We start from the raw sequence: 14,703 nt of genomic DNA, 5'->3' as shown, positions 1-14,703 counted from the left end.
TGTAAATGACAAAATCTGACATTTCAACATTTCAAAGTGTTACCGTATCGGGAAAAACTTGGGTCAAAAAATAACTTATATTATTCACTAATTGCGGAGACATTTAATCATTTTAATTAAATATTAATTGTGTATTTATAGTTATTGAATTTATTTTATATATTTTTCATATTTTTGTCATCGTTTAACAATTACAAAATAATTTACCTAAATTATGAAAAAGAGAATTTTTATATATGGTAATATTTTCAATAGAAAAACAGAACGAAGCTATTGCAGATTTGATGGACCATAGACAACTTGATCATAACTATGAAAGGCTTTCTGGATAGTGTTTTGTTGTAATTTTGGTGTAATTATGACAGACGATTGAGCATCGCGCTCTTAGTATTTCATAATTATTCAAATAGTGTGTATTTAATTTTTTAGATTATGCAAATCAATCGACAGTGGCTAGTAATTTCAGTTTAAAGTCGGGCGAGATAACTCCCAAATTTGTATGTGCGGCCTGTCGATCACGGCCTCATAGAGCAAGATAACTTGCTGAAGGCATAGAACCGATTAAATTAACGAGATTTTACTGTATCACATTATAATATTTCCAGACCATTGCCATTTAAACAGTTTGTGACAGCAATGACATCACATGGTCTTCTCTTGTGGACCTTTGGTGTTATCCACAACATGCACCTTTGCACGTATATAAAAAATTAACAAATTGTCATTTTGGACACATTTTAGGAGCTGATTTCACAGCCGCCAAAGGAATTGCAGCGTTGGCTGAGGACTTCAGCCGGAGAAACCAACCATTGGTGTTCTACAACCCTCGAGAGGCTGTTGTGGATGTCTTCAAAGGGGCGGCCATCACCAGTTTCCAATATGTCAACGGTTCTAGTGAACTCGATGCCCTTTTAAATGGTATATCTTTTTATTCCTTGCTTGGGTTTGTATGTCATTAAGATTAGAATTGTTATAATTAAAAAACTTCACTGATTGATGAGAGATTTGCGTTATTCTATACGAATCGGTTTTAGCGACACGGGTACCCAGTAGCGAAGGGTGGATGGAGGGAGGCTGTTAAAATTTGCTATAAATAGTGCACATTAAACTTTGTTAGTCATACGTATTTGTTTTTATTGAACTAAGACTACAATTTACAGATGGTGTTAGTTAGTTTTTAAAAATCGATGAATCTATCTATAAAATAAGTATCTAAAATTATGCAATTAATGAAAACAAATAATTATGACTGCAAAAATGTGCACTAGTTTTGTCGGATTGCTCATAGAAAACATAAACTATTATGGTTTGGTTAGGCAGGGTTAATTGAAATTTAAAACCTAGCCAGCACCAAATTGTATTATGTATTGGTTCAATGAAAACAAATATGTATGATTGACAAAGTTTAGTGTGCACTATTTATGTCGAATCTTAACAGTTTACCTGCACCACTCGCCACTAAAAATATTATAAAATATACACAAAAAAATATCTACAATTCCATTGCGGAAAAGAGATAACTATTGACTAATATACTATTATTGGAGAGAGACAGATAGAGGATAGTCATGCAGTGGATAGGTATGTGAGCTTATTTGCTTTTTTCGAAGCGATTAATCTCATTCTAAGAGACAATCTTCACCACTAAAAGGTACAGCCATGCTAAAAGACAAAATCTGGATCACTAAAGCCGATTCCTATGAAATAGTATAAATCTTATAAATATTTCTTCTCATAAGTATTCATGAAGCCTTTACCATCATTATTGTCAGATTTTGCCGCCAGCAGACCAGGCACCCTCACCAATGGAATGTACAAAAACATTCCGGAGGCCGATCATCAGAGGAAATCGTCATCGATAGACCGAAGAATTCCATCCATCCGCGACGGTAGCCAGGAACTCAAAGAAATCATTACTCCAAGAGTGTCTTTGGCAAGAGAGGAGTCGCGGAACGGACAAGACCATGACAACTACAGCGCTGTGCCTCTGATTAGTCGGAGAAATGACCCGGTTATCAGACAGAACATGAGTGCTAATAACAAGGCACCCGTTTCGCCAAGGGGGCTCGACGACTTATAAATCAATGCTCTCTATTTTTGATCTTCCGGTGATACTGTTACGAAGCACCGACATCCCGTCTTGGATTTTGTTTTATAGCCGGTTTCTTTAGTCAAACAGATATTAAGGCGATGTCTTTACCTACCGGAAAAATACAAAGCTTGCAATTTGAGATATTTTTTTGATAATTTAACTGTATAATTAATAAATATGTATCTGAAAAAAATATGTATCGGAAAACAGTTATGAAACCAGAGCCCTCACTGATGTGAAGAATTTAGAAAACACTTAGTAAACAAACTACTCGAAAGGGTAGATTGTTTTGATTTCGACTTGGTTTCATTTGGCCCACTGCACAAATCGCTTGATGCTCGCACGATGGCTAAGGAAACTTGCCGATTGACGCTTAAATTTTATACATAATGCAATCAAAGGCAATCCAAAAGACAATATAGGTATTACCTACTTAGGTCAGTTTGTCCCGAGTATTACATATCGACTCTAGAAAAGAAAAAGGGCGTAACCCTCAGTTTTTTCAAAATAGGTTTATTGCATAGTAACGTTATACACGAATAAATACACGTTGTGTTCAAAGGATGTAAGCTGCACATGCCGATTTATTATCTAAATTTAGCTAGCGATTAAAAAAAGAAGGAAGTGACTTGGGAATAACGACTTAACCATCATTTTTGTTGGTTTTTTTTTTTAAATTAATTCAATAATTAGGGATTCATTATCAAATCAGATTAGGGATATAAAACCTAATTATTAATCATCGTGCACTTCAAGGTTGTCTATTTTGTATTTTAACTTTGACCGAAAACCATAACAAAAACGTTTTTGTACCTCTTGTTTGGATTGTGTGGATTACCCCCTTTTTCCTTTTCACAGTCGATATATAACCACGCACCGTTGCCACACATTAACGACTATGATTAAAATTAGAGAGCAAAACAAAAAGTTTTACTTCACATAAATGCACTCATTTAAAAAAAAATTACATGGCCGCTTTCAAATGAGATTCAAGATGTCGACGAATCCGGTGTTTCGTAATAGTGTTACCTATCCGCCCAGTGACTGGTAACTTTGTCGCTAATAATGTTGATTTGTGATTACGTTCAGTGACGGGACTCTCTTGCGGCGTAGTGTTACTTTTAGATTTAACTTTAATAATTATTAGGTAATACTAACACAATTAATAATTTTTAATTATGTTAAGTTTAATCAGTATTTTGTTTTTGTATAATATTAGCGATAGAATCTCGCAATCAATGTTAGAATGCAACATCCTTTTAATGTATTATTTTGGCTTTATTCGTGCTACATGCAAAACAAATATTTGTATGCAAATCTTTTGCACGTCACAATTTGAAGAACACTTATTTACAGAAACCTCTTACTTATCCTCTTCAATAGGATGAAGTTACTGTAATTGCCTGATTTTTCCCTTTTCTATGTGAGGAAATGGCAATATCCCATTATGGCTGCCACTATGAGTGACAGAATGTCACAGGGAGACCAATAATGGTGGAATTTTCTTTTGTTTATTACAAAATTAAAAATGACCATAGGCATGGATAGATGATGTGAAAATTCGATAGCTAGATGATGCTACCGATGATGGAATGGATATTCAAATAGATAGGGACAGGTGAAGAGAGTTGTTGTAGGATGTCAGGACCCACCTCGGGCTGTTGCGCTCTCAATTATGATGAGGTGCTGTAATGGACCATGTCAGTAGGTACCAGGCGTTAACAGCAACACCCAAATAATGCATTAAAAGTATTTTAAATATTACCGTATTATCTCGAATATATAACGCGTTGTTTTTACCTAAACAAAATCAGTTTAAAGCATGTCTGGTAGAAAGATTTTCCTTTTCAATTATTATACTATAAATTTTTATTTGTGTATTTCTTTCAATCCACGATAAAAATATGTATAGATCATATTATATTCGAGATCGCTTTATATTTGAGATTGAATTATATTCTAGATCGCAATATATTCGAGGTCACATTTTTTCAAGATCGCATTATATTCGAGATCGCGTTACATATTCGGGACGATACTGTATTTATCAGATTGATTGCATCCTCAGATTATTATTTAACGAGGACGATTAGGGTAAAATGTTTTAAAGTGTGTGATATTTTAATTATTATTAAGAGACCAATGACGTTTGCCAAGAGTATTATAAGTTAAAATGAATATGCATACATAGTTGTCATAGTGTACAACCTTCTTCCAACCGAATTTTCTAAACTAACCTAACTTAAAGAATCATACACACCAAAGACCACAATCAACAGCCACCCAAATCCACTTTTGTGTGAACAGTTTATTATACATTTAACCATTTTATGCATTTATGGATCACACAGCCTTTTGCCAGAGTCATTATATAGCAGTGGCGAAGGGTGGAGGTAGGCTGTTAAGATCCGCTATAAACAGTGCACAATAAACTTTTTCAGACATACATATTTGTTTTCATTGAAATAAGACTACAATTTACAGATAGTGTTGGTTAGTTTTTAAAATTCAATTAAACCCTGAAAACCCAAGCCATAATAGATAATAGTCAAAAAATACATGTCTATCTATAAAATATCTAAAATTATGCAATTAAATCATACATAACTTTGAATATTTTATAAATAGAATAATATTTTTTATTTATTATAGTTTGGTTTAGGCAGGGCTTAATGAATTAAAAAAATTAACCAATAATATGTGTAATATGTATTTTTAATCCAACGAAAACAAATAACTATGAATGAAAGAGTGTGCATAATTTTGTCGTATTTCCCAAATTAGACCAAAACTATTATGGTTTCGTTTAGGAAGGGTTTAATTGATTTTGAAAAACTTACTAACACCATCTGTAAATTGTAGTCTTAGTTCAATAAAAACAAATACATATGTCTAAAAAAGTTTAGTGTGCACTATTTATAGCGAATCTTAACAACCTACCTCCACCCTTCGCCATTGTTATATAGATATGTTCCCAAATGGTGCTTATTTCAAAACTCTTGGATTTTTGCTTATATTTTTACTGTAACAATGGCGAAGACTCCTTATTAAATGTTTATTTACCATTTACCAGCTGTGGAAAATATTTGACGAGTGGCAACGTCTCGGCTTATAATGTCGCGGGTCTCGGATTCCGAATAGGGAAAATTTACGTATTGTTTTTTGTTCATAATTTCTTTAATTTTTGATGGATTATGTATTAGATAGCACTGTTTTTTTTTTTATCTAAATGCCGTTTTGTTGATTTTTTAACTCATTCACTTTGATTCATCCGCCCCTGATATCTCTGCAATTTGAATAATTGAATATGTATATTCTGATAGAGATTGACATTTTAAGTAAAATCATGTTTTATATGTGACACCATACATACCTTTCTATCACTCTGTCACAAATTAATTGTAATGCTAGAACTGCACTGTAAGCATCTGTCAAACTATTATGAGAGTATTCTAACATTTTATTTTTCATGACTCGTTTATTAAGCGACTTCTTTATTTGTGTTTTAGTTTATTTTTCGAATTGAAAATTTGTGTTTATATGTATGTTTACTCTCACCTTACACCTTTCAATACGTTTTCCGTCCCTGTCTCGCACTCACCTAAACATTTACATAAATTTTTCCCTAATGCGTTGCAGACAGACAGATAAATAAATCAATACAAATATAAAATATATGTAACATCAACTCTCGTAACTATGATTGGCACGTTTTGTCACCGAAAAACAGATGGCACTCTTGTTGCTTGATCCCACTATTGCATAATTTGGTTGAGTTATTTTAATACTAAACAATTTATAATTAATATTTTCTGCCTGGAAAGTTAACATATCATCATGAAAAAATAGTGTGTTAAAATATTATGCTTCTCTCTCTCTAAATACTTTGTTTCTCTCTATCAAATCTCTCTCCAAAATCAAATAAAAAATACATAGACATCTATGAATTTTTTATACAATTATTCCAGAACACATTTTTGTCTATTATTTTTCTATGTATGTTGTAGCTTGAAGCATTTTATACTGTTAGTTTTAGTCACAGAGAAATTGTGTAATACGTATTTTATAGTGTTTTATTATTATAATTATATTTAAATAAGCAAATCTGTTATAATATCGTCACCGTTCAGGCAAAAGTCACCAACCCTAAAAACATAGTTTTGAGATATCGCAATTTGAAAGTTTGAAAATGCAGGAAAAATCAGATTTTAATGTTTTTAAGGTTTTATCTACATTAAATTATTTTCTCATGTCTTCCTAATAATTTCTTTACGGTACTTTTACTTTTTGATGCTAATTAAAACATCTGGAAGGTTTTAAAGGAGGCAAGGTAGCTCAAATTATGGTTTGGTGACTTTTGCTTGTTAATAATCTGAACAATGTTAGCCAAAAGAAGCATCAGTAAAACTCACCATCCATAGTATAGTGACTTTTGCTTGTATATTTATAATGAAGGATTTTTTTTTATAGCGTCAATAATGTCTATTCACCTATAATGACTTTTGCTTGTTAAGATTTTATCGAAAGTCATTTAGTGAAAAACAAATAATTCGGATTTAAGCAAAATTTTACTAACTAATGTACCGAGGTGAGTTTTTCATCTTAAAGAACATAATTTTACGCTTCGGGTGACATACTCAACTCAAAACTGCCATTTTCAGGGTTGGTGACTTTTGCCTGAACGGTGACGATATGTTCGCTATACATAATAATATAATGATTAAACTGAGCCCTTCTCTGGTAAAGTAGCATTATCCTGAAATCTTTGTTTTGAAATAATACCAATTAAATTTATTACAATACTAATTTACTTTCAGTTCAAAAATCGTATAATAGATGCTGCTCATTTCTATTTTAATATTTCTAGTGCCATCTGTTGTCGAGATTGTATAATAAATTTGACAGGTATGCCAGAAGAATGTATCATTTGAAAACTAGCGGTATTAAAATAGCGCTCTTTTTTCGGACGAGGGTTCAATATTTGAACTATTTCCAATCAAAATGTATAAATAAATATATTTGTAATGTCACAAATTAATTATTTGTGAGAAATTAATATAATCATTGAGCTTAGGTTACACAAAGAATTGTTTTCAGTCACATTTGGACGTACAATATTTTTTCAGCATAATACAATATGGTAATCGTAATATTTTCCACTCAATACCCATGCGTCCTACGCTGCCAGCACTGCTGGGCATGGGATTCCACGTATCATCCCACCTGATATCCAAACTGTCCTTGCATTGAATATTACATCTGCACTTCAAAATTAGCACAGAAAGCATTCTATAAACAAAACAGTTATCGGCCGCTATCTCTAATTTATAATATGGCAAAAATTTAGGTTGGTAGACATGTCGGTCAAATTCGGAGATATTCGTAATGCCGAACACAAGAATTTTGTATTGACACGTCAGACATATCAACATAACCTCCAATTTTCTTATTCATGACATTGCGATTGCAGCAAAACAGATGGATCTTGCATCTCAATTCTCAATATGTAAAATTGACATACTCTGTCTCATTCTCACGTTAGCACGGCCAACAGAGATGCTGTTAAAAGATATCACCTTTTGACAGTACAGATGGTTAAATATTTTACATAATTAACTGCCAAAATACGTTAAGTGATAAATGTGATATATTATCACAATTATTAGCTCCTTTTGGATGTTAAGTGATATGAAGATATAGATAGAATAGGCACGCTGCTAACTTTTTGGTAATGTCTAGCTATCGTAATGTACAATAAATTTTTTTTTTTAGTAAACTTAATTGGATTTCTTTAATTTTTACATGAACGGAATAAAATTAAGATTTAAAATGAATATATCAGAAATGAATTATTGCCTAATGATTGTATTAGAATTTCCATTTTTATATGAAAATCTCAAAATATTTTTCTGAAAACTGTAGGCTTAAATATATTGTATTTAAATTGCTTTCTATGAGTGTTTACCTAAAAATTTATAATATTGTATGTATATTGTAACCATGTCTTCCAGTAGTAAGGAAAATTATCAAGAATTCTGTTTCATTATTTCACTTTTTCTTTGTATTTCTCAGTTTTTCTAAGATCATTATTAACCGGCTGGCACATCTAAACTCATCTCATCTGCGGCACAGCGATATATCAAACATTGTAGGAATATCGTACGCACGTTGCATATTCGTCTGTGTAACCTCACGAAACGTCAAAGTCGTCAAATGCACAAAAATGCCATCAGACACTGAAACAGCGATTATATGTATTGGTACCGCAGAAATTGAAATATAAGGCGAAAATATTGGATTCATCTGTCAATTAGGCACATCTAGTATATTACAGTCATATATACACGGATATTTCTTAATTTCTCGAACAAAGTAAATGTTGTGCTCATCTGTCATTTTGGACGTGGATATGTATGAGATATGGCGACTGGCGACGTTGACATCTGAATAGGAATGGCCGACTCGTAGCATAACGGCAACATGGATGGCGAGCGATTTGCAGGCTGAGTCGCGTGAAATTTGTTGCTAGCAACACCAGCTGTTTTTTTCAAACTAAAATGTTTCATTCCTGCAGTGTGCGAAGGTCCATAAGATAACGTGTGTTTTGTGAATAATGATTACGTCACATCAACATATTCGACATGTTGCAGACGAGACGGGTTTAGATGTGCGAGCCGGCTTAAGAAAACTTTTGTTTTAAAGTCACTGTAGTGTATTTATAAATCTTTCTGTATTACTTATTTAACCGGATCTATGCCTTCAGTGAGTATTCTAGTTCTATGAGGCCGTGATCACAACACACAAATTTCACGAATTATCTCGTCCGACTTTAAACACAAATTACTAGCCACTGTCGATTGATTTGCATAATTTTAAAAAATTAAACACAGCGACCATCTGTTTGAATAATTATGATATACTAAGCCACAAATTATCGATATTACAGCGATAGTAGTAAGAGCTTCGCACTACATTCAACCTGTGTCATTAAAAATCTGCGGCCTGTCAGATACTGCCATAGTAATATTGGGAGGCATAGAAAAGGTTAAATATAAATTTAAAATACAGAATTAAAAATCCTTGGTTTACCAGAATAATTAATACATATTTATCTAGCACACAATTTACAAGTACAAATTAATTCAATTACATATGTAGTAATTTTCATTATTTCATAATTAAATTTCTCAATTCAATGGATAAATCAAACACGGTATGATATACCTATTGTATGTACTTAATTTTTCAACTACCTAGATATAATTTTTCTTTTATTTATAATAAATGTTCATTTAATAGTTTATTACAAATCGATAGAATTACAAATCTATTATAATATTAATAGTAATGGTCAAATTACATAACCACACTTGTCGAATTACAAACTAAACAATCAGAACATTGAGCTTTATAGTATAATATGTAGTAATTTTTTTGTAAGAGTTCAGTGAACGATACTGTTATTTAAATTCAATACATAAATAAATATACAAACTCGTATGCACTGCTCATACTTGGATCAGCCCACTGCTGGATGAATGCCTATCTAATGGCGGGTCCAGATGCGTGTAATGTAACGAGAGTTTGTATGGACGGCACACAATCTCGACACGAATCCAGTTGTCGTTTGAGTTCTTGAGAACGTTTCGTGTTAAAAACCGACAGCTGATGAATCAGCGCGAGTGTCGCTACGAGCATTATATGTAAGGATCGTAGTTACGTCCATACGACAAGTTGATAGTATTTCTCTCGGTCATGTATTTTGTGTTGCCACACAGCCAAAGTTTAAATATCTCGTCTAGGTCTGCGTTTCGGATATTTTATTACACTTTGATACCAATGGATTACTTACTAGATGTCTTCTTCGAGCTATGTGCTTTCCTAATTTTCATTTAAAGTTTCTATTCTATTTTACATCCTGGGAACACAAAAATAATGATAAATAACCTTCTGTGTGTGGTTGTAAGAAGGTATGATACTCGAGTGTGTATAAATTTGGGATAAACTTAAACACGTCAAATATTTGATAAAAATCTATATCAAATTAATGTTCTTATTGAACTAATAAAATTGAAACATTACTGTCTGAAAACAAGTGTCGTAACTGTCGTGTTTTGTAACATACGTACAACTTACTTCATGGTGAAATGCTCCACGAACAATGTGTCCGGTACAACAGCTCACAATGAACTGTCATGTAAAAAACTGCATATTATATACAATTTTCCAGACAAGTGCCCCAGTAGTCCAGTGCTTAAGCCACTGGTCTCTCGCCTGCGGGTTCCGAGTTCAATTCACGGTGAAATCACAATACATTCATGTGATTTTCTCAAAGTTTGGGTGTTTATGTGATTGTTTCACTTCTACTACTACACTACTGCTATTGGGGCTCATCTCATGGCCTGATGTAGTGTTCCAGATAGATATAGTTTTTCACTTGGTATTTGAAGACCATCTCTTTACTCTCACTCAATTAGTTAAACATGGCTTTCGTCATTGTTATGTTTATTTCTCAAGACATTGTCATTTTGGTTACTAGATTCTGAAGTAATTAGGTACACATGCCATCAAGTAAATAGGGTTACAATTGGAAATGGTCTGTACTGTCCACGATTTAATTAACCAACTGACATTTTTACGACGCCGATAATCATTGTAGACTGATTGGTTATGTAATTTGGGCATATAAAAATTCACCATTCCCAAAAGAAAAATATACGATTTTGATTCATGGGTCATTCCTTCAGAAAAAACAGCAAAAAAAAAATTATAATATTATTATAATTTATACTTGAACATGTACATAATATAAGATTTTCCGTCCTAAGATTCTAAAATAAATAATTGTTTCCTAGACAATTACTTTTTACAATTGAGGAGCTGAGGATTTAATGGATACAACTGCATATTATGTAATTTGTTATAAATATAAATGATGTCAAGTAAAAATATTTATCTATCTTTATATGAGTCGCTTAGTTGCTAAACTCGCTCTGGACATTTTTTTTTTTGAGTTTCGAGTAAATCACGAAAAATATAAAGGTAATGCGCGGATGGGGCGTAAACCCGGGAGATGCAGGGTTCGATTCTCTGCCGGGGTGGCTTACTTTTTTCAAAAAAGATTTTTTCTATTGGTTATAATACATTTTCTCAGAAAGAGTTTTTCAAAATTATGTATGTTCAATAATTAGAATGATACATTCTTAAATCTTGTGAATTATTCGTTGAATAAAAGAAATAGTTAATTACATCTTATATATATTATATGTGGTGATAAGCGGCAGGTACTACTTTAATCCTCAGCCCCTTTATGGATTATTATATTAGTTTTATAAGTTAGATAATTAAGTTTTTTTAGATACCTAGTGTTATAAAAATTGAAAATAAATGTTATATTATATTATGTTTGTTTTTCCATCAGCTGAATCTTGCTAATGTTTTTTTTATGTATAAATTTGTTTTTTTTTAGTTCAAGATGTATTTTTTTTATAACATAATATCCTATGCATTAGTTTATATGGTATGTACAGTGTATGGAAGTATTAATAAAATTTTGTATTTTATAACAAAATTTATTTGTCTTTTAATAAATACAGTCGAACTTGTATGTACTTGTAATAGTTGAAGATTTTGTTTATGTTGGCTCTTGCATTACACACATTGGAGGATGCGAAAAGATTAATCACATATCGCAAAGAGAGTAATGAAAAGCTACAATAAAATATGGAAAAGCAGTGACATCAAAATAGACCAAAGTCACCTAGTCAAATCTATGATATTCTTCATCATTCTTTATGGTGGTCATACTCGCGGCTTATCAAAGATCCCCTACATCACCATAATATTATTACCTCGAGTGCACTCTACCATGGTGTGGAGTTTGTCGAGGGCTTTTCATATTTCGTATCCGAGACTGGCTGTGGGGAGGAAATAAAGTACCTTGCTCCTTACCCATGTCAAGAGTCAATGTTACGATTATTTTATTTTCAATATGAGAAATTGTTATAATCTCCTTGATCAATTCTCCCATATTTTAACTAAAGCATCTTTTTGAATACTGAATATACACTTATGAATATTAAATTAAGAACATGGAGATTAGAAAAATAGGTTAGATCAAGAGGGACTCGAACCTCATATCTTTCCACTGTCCCGGTGACTGTTCTATCCACTGCGTTATTGGTCTGCTTGTCGTTGTTTGGTGCCTTGCTTGAGGCAAATCAATAGACAGTGAAAAGATGTGAGGTCCACTTGGTCTTTCAGGATTTTTTGTAATACGTAGGATGACATATGAAAATTATATATTAAGAAAACTTGATCTATATTGATACTATAGTAACAAAAAAGTCGAATGTATGAAATTATTTTTCATGAAAATGCAAAAAATGGTGAAATGAGAGAGATTCAGAAAACTCCATATAAACAAAATGTCGCCCAATGAGTGCTTATTGGAGAAAGTTTATTTTTTATCAAAATATAAACTTTCTACATCATCTACTACCTACACTCTACAGGGATTTTATGAGAACCTAATACATTCGCCTAGTATGAAAATATCATTATTCATTATACTTAGGAATGCAAAAATTCTAAAAGGAATTGCCATTACCATGTAGGTACCATTAAAAAATAATCAAAAAGCATTTTCTTTAATTGATTATAAAGCAATATATAAGTTTATGAGTGCCTAATAGATTTTCTAGTGCATCGATAAGAATGTAGTGAATATTTGAAAAGTAGATTACATTATGATAATTTTATATTTATATTATAAACAATCTACCTGCAGGGTCTTATGAGAGCCTAATACATTTTTTTAAATATGCAACATCAATATTATTTTAAGCTTAGTAAAATAGATGAAAATTCTGTAATACATGTAAATTGTACGTAAAACATTTCACCGTGGCACAGTTCGCCGTGAGATTTCTTATCGGAAAGAGATGATCGTGTACTATTCTGTCTCCAATTCTATTAGATTCAATATGAACATTAATTCAATTTTTATAGCTGATTTTGACAAAATTCATGAATTCAAGAATGAAAACCTAACCTAACTTAACAAATAATCCAGTATATCGGCTATTTTCAAATTTGGTGCTGGCTTTCTGTAAAGTGTAAACTGAAAAGAACCGTGTTTTATTTTGATGTGAATTTTATGTCAGTACTATACGACCTAAAGAGGTTGGACGGTCTTTAATATACGGCCATATATTTCCGATGCAACATTTCACGGTGAAGTGTGATACGGCGAACTACATACATACAAGTTTCCGGACACGCAAATATTGCATAATTGGCATATCGCTTTGGAACGTCTGCTGTATACAAACCCTGAGGTGGCCACGCATTTCAGCAGCGGAGATGGAATAAATAAATAAAATACACATAATAAATTAAATGTTTCTCGTTTAATAAATCTGTTCATAGATCACAAATCCGATTAACGACTAACAAAATAAATACTTAACATTAAAATAAATTAAAATCGTGACGATCAACCCAAATTGCAAAAGCAATATTAATAAATAAAATTATATCCCGTTGGATTTCTGAAAGAATCCAGAAATTTTAAATATTTTTCTATAGGCTATAAAACAAAATGGTTTTACAGCCATTTAAAATTCTTCCCAGAACATTTTTTTTAATAAATTAACCAACCCAATGAAATATATAAATAAATAGATAATCAAACATTCAAACATGCATCAGCGCATCTATTCTATATATACATAAAGGCTGCTATCGCCACCTCAATACTAAAACTAGATAACTATGATTTGGTCATTGTTGGGAAAATGAAATTTAAGGGGGGACATGCTCGTCGAAGGTCAAAATTGAGTTTTTATTGTATTTTCAAACCATGATCCTGGACACTCCTTAAACGTTGTAGATAATCTATTTATATAATTTTGAAGCCTTATTATCCTTTATAGTTATTTTAAACATTTGATGACTGCAGGAAGTATTTTTGTTACATAACATAGTATTCTTTTAAACCTCTCGCTCTAATGTTTTAGAATATAGTCATATTTCAGTACGTCCATGTGAGGTGGTGTTAAGATTTTTTACATTTATTAATTTTTAAACGCATTTATAAAACCATTAGCATAATTTATTACGAGATAATTTTTGTAAAATATTCACGATAAAAAATTATATTGATAATCTCTGTGATCCCAAATTTGACAAGAATTAGGCATTTTATTATTCAAAAAATCGGCAAGATTAACACATTTGAAGATGATTCTAAAGATATTTATTATAAGCTATGTCTTTGACCATTCAAGTGTGATAAACATCTTATGAATAATGATTGCTTTATAATAATTATTGACCTAAGAATAAGGTAGTGTTTTTTTTAAATACGCCATTTCTTTTGTCATGTCATTCCATCAAATGGCGTATTTCAAAAAAACACTACCTTATTCTTAGGTCAATAATTATTATAAAGCAATCATTATTCATAAGATGTTTATCACACTTGAATGGTCAAAGACATAGCTTATAATAAGTATCTTTAGAATCATCTTCAAATGTGTTAATCTTGCCGATTTTTTGAATAATAAAATGCCTAATTCTTGTCAAATTTGGGATCACAGAGATTATCA

At 31.8% G+C, this 14,703-nt stretch overlaps 1 protein-coding gene across 2 annotated transcripts in view; it reads left to right on the top strand.

Moving 5' to 3' along the window:
* The window catches only part of LOC147070003 (sodium-independent sulfate anion transporter), a 131,280-nt gene extending 128,233 nt beyond the window's left edge, over positions 1 to 3,047 (top strand). For both annotated transcript variants that reach the window (XM_085949350.1, XM_085949351.1), the window contains exons 11-12: positions 742 to 918; positions 1,773 to 3,047. In XM_085949350.1, coding sequence (XP_085805476.1) covers positions 742 to 918; positions 1,773 to 2,080 — 485 coding nt within the window. In that variant the 3' untranslated portion in view covers positions 2,081 to 3,047. The remainder of the gene's footprint in view (positions 1 to 741; positions 919 to 1,772) is intronic.
* The last annotated feature ends 11,656 nt before the right edge of the window (positions 3,048 to 14,703 follow it).

Source organism: Rhyacophila brunnea, unplaced genomic scaffold (assembly GCF_057557595.1).
Source record: "Rhyacophila brunnea isolate RB1 unplaced genomic scaffold, BYU_Rbru_1.0 scaffold_22, whole genome shotgun sequence".
In the NCBI taxonomy this organism is placed as follows: Eukaryota; Metazoa; Arthropoda; class Insecta; order Trichoptera; family Rhyacophilidae; genus Rhyacophila; species Rhyacophila brunnea.
Note: the sequence above shows the minus strand (reverse complement) of the source record. Positions and strands in the feature narration are given on the sequence as shown.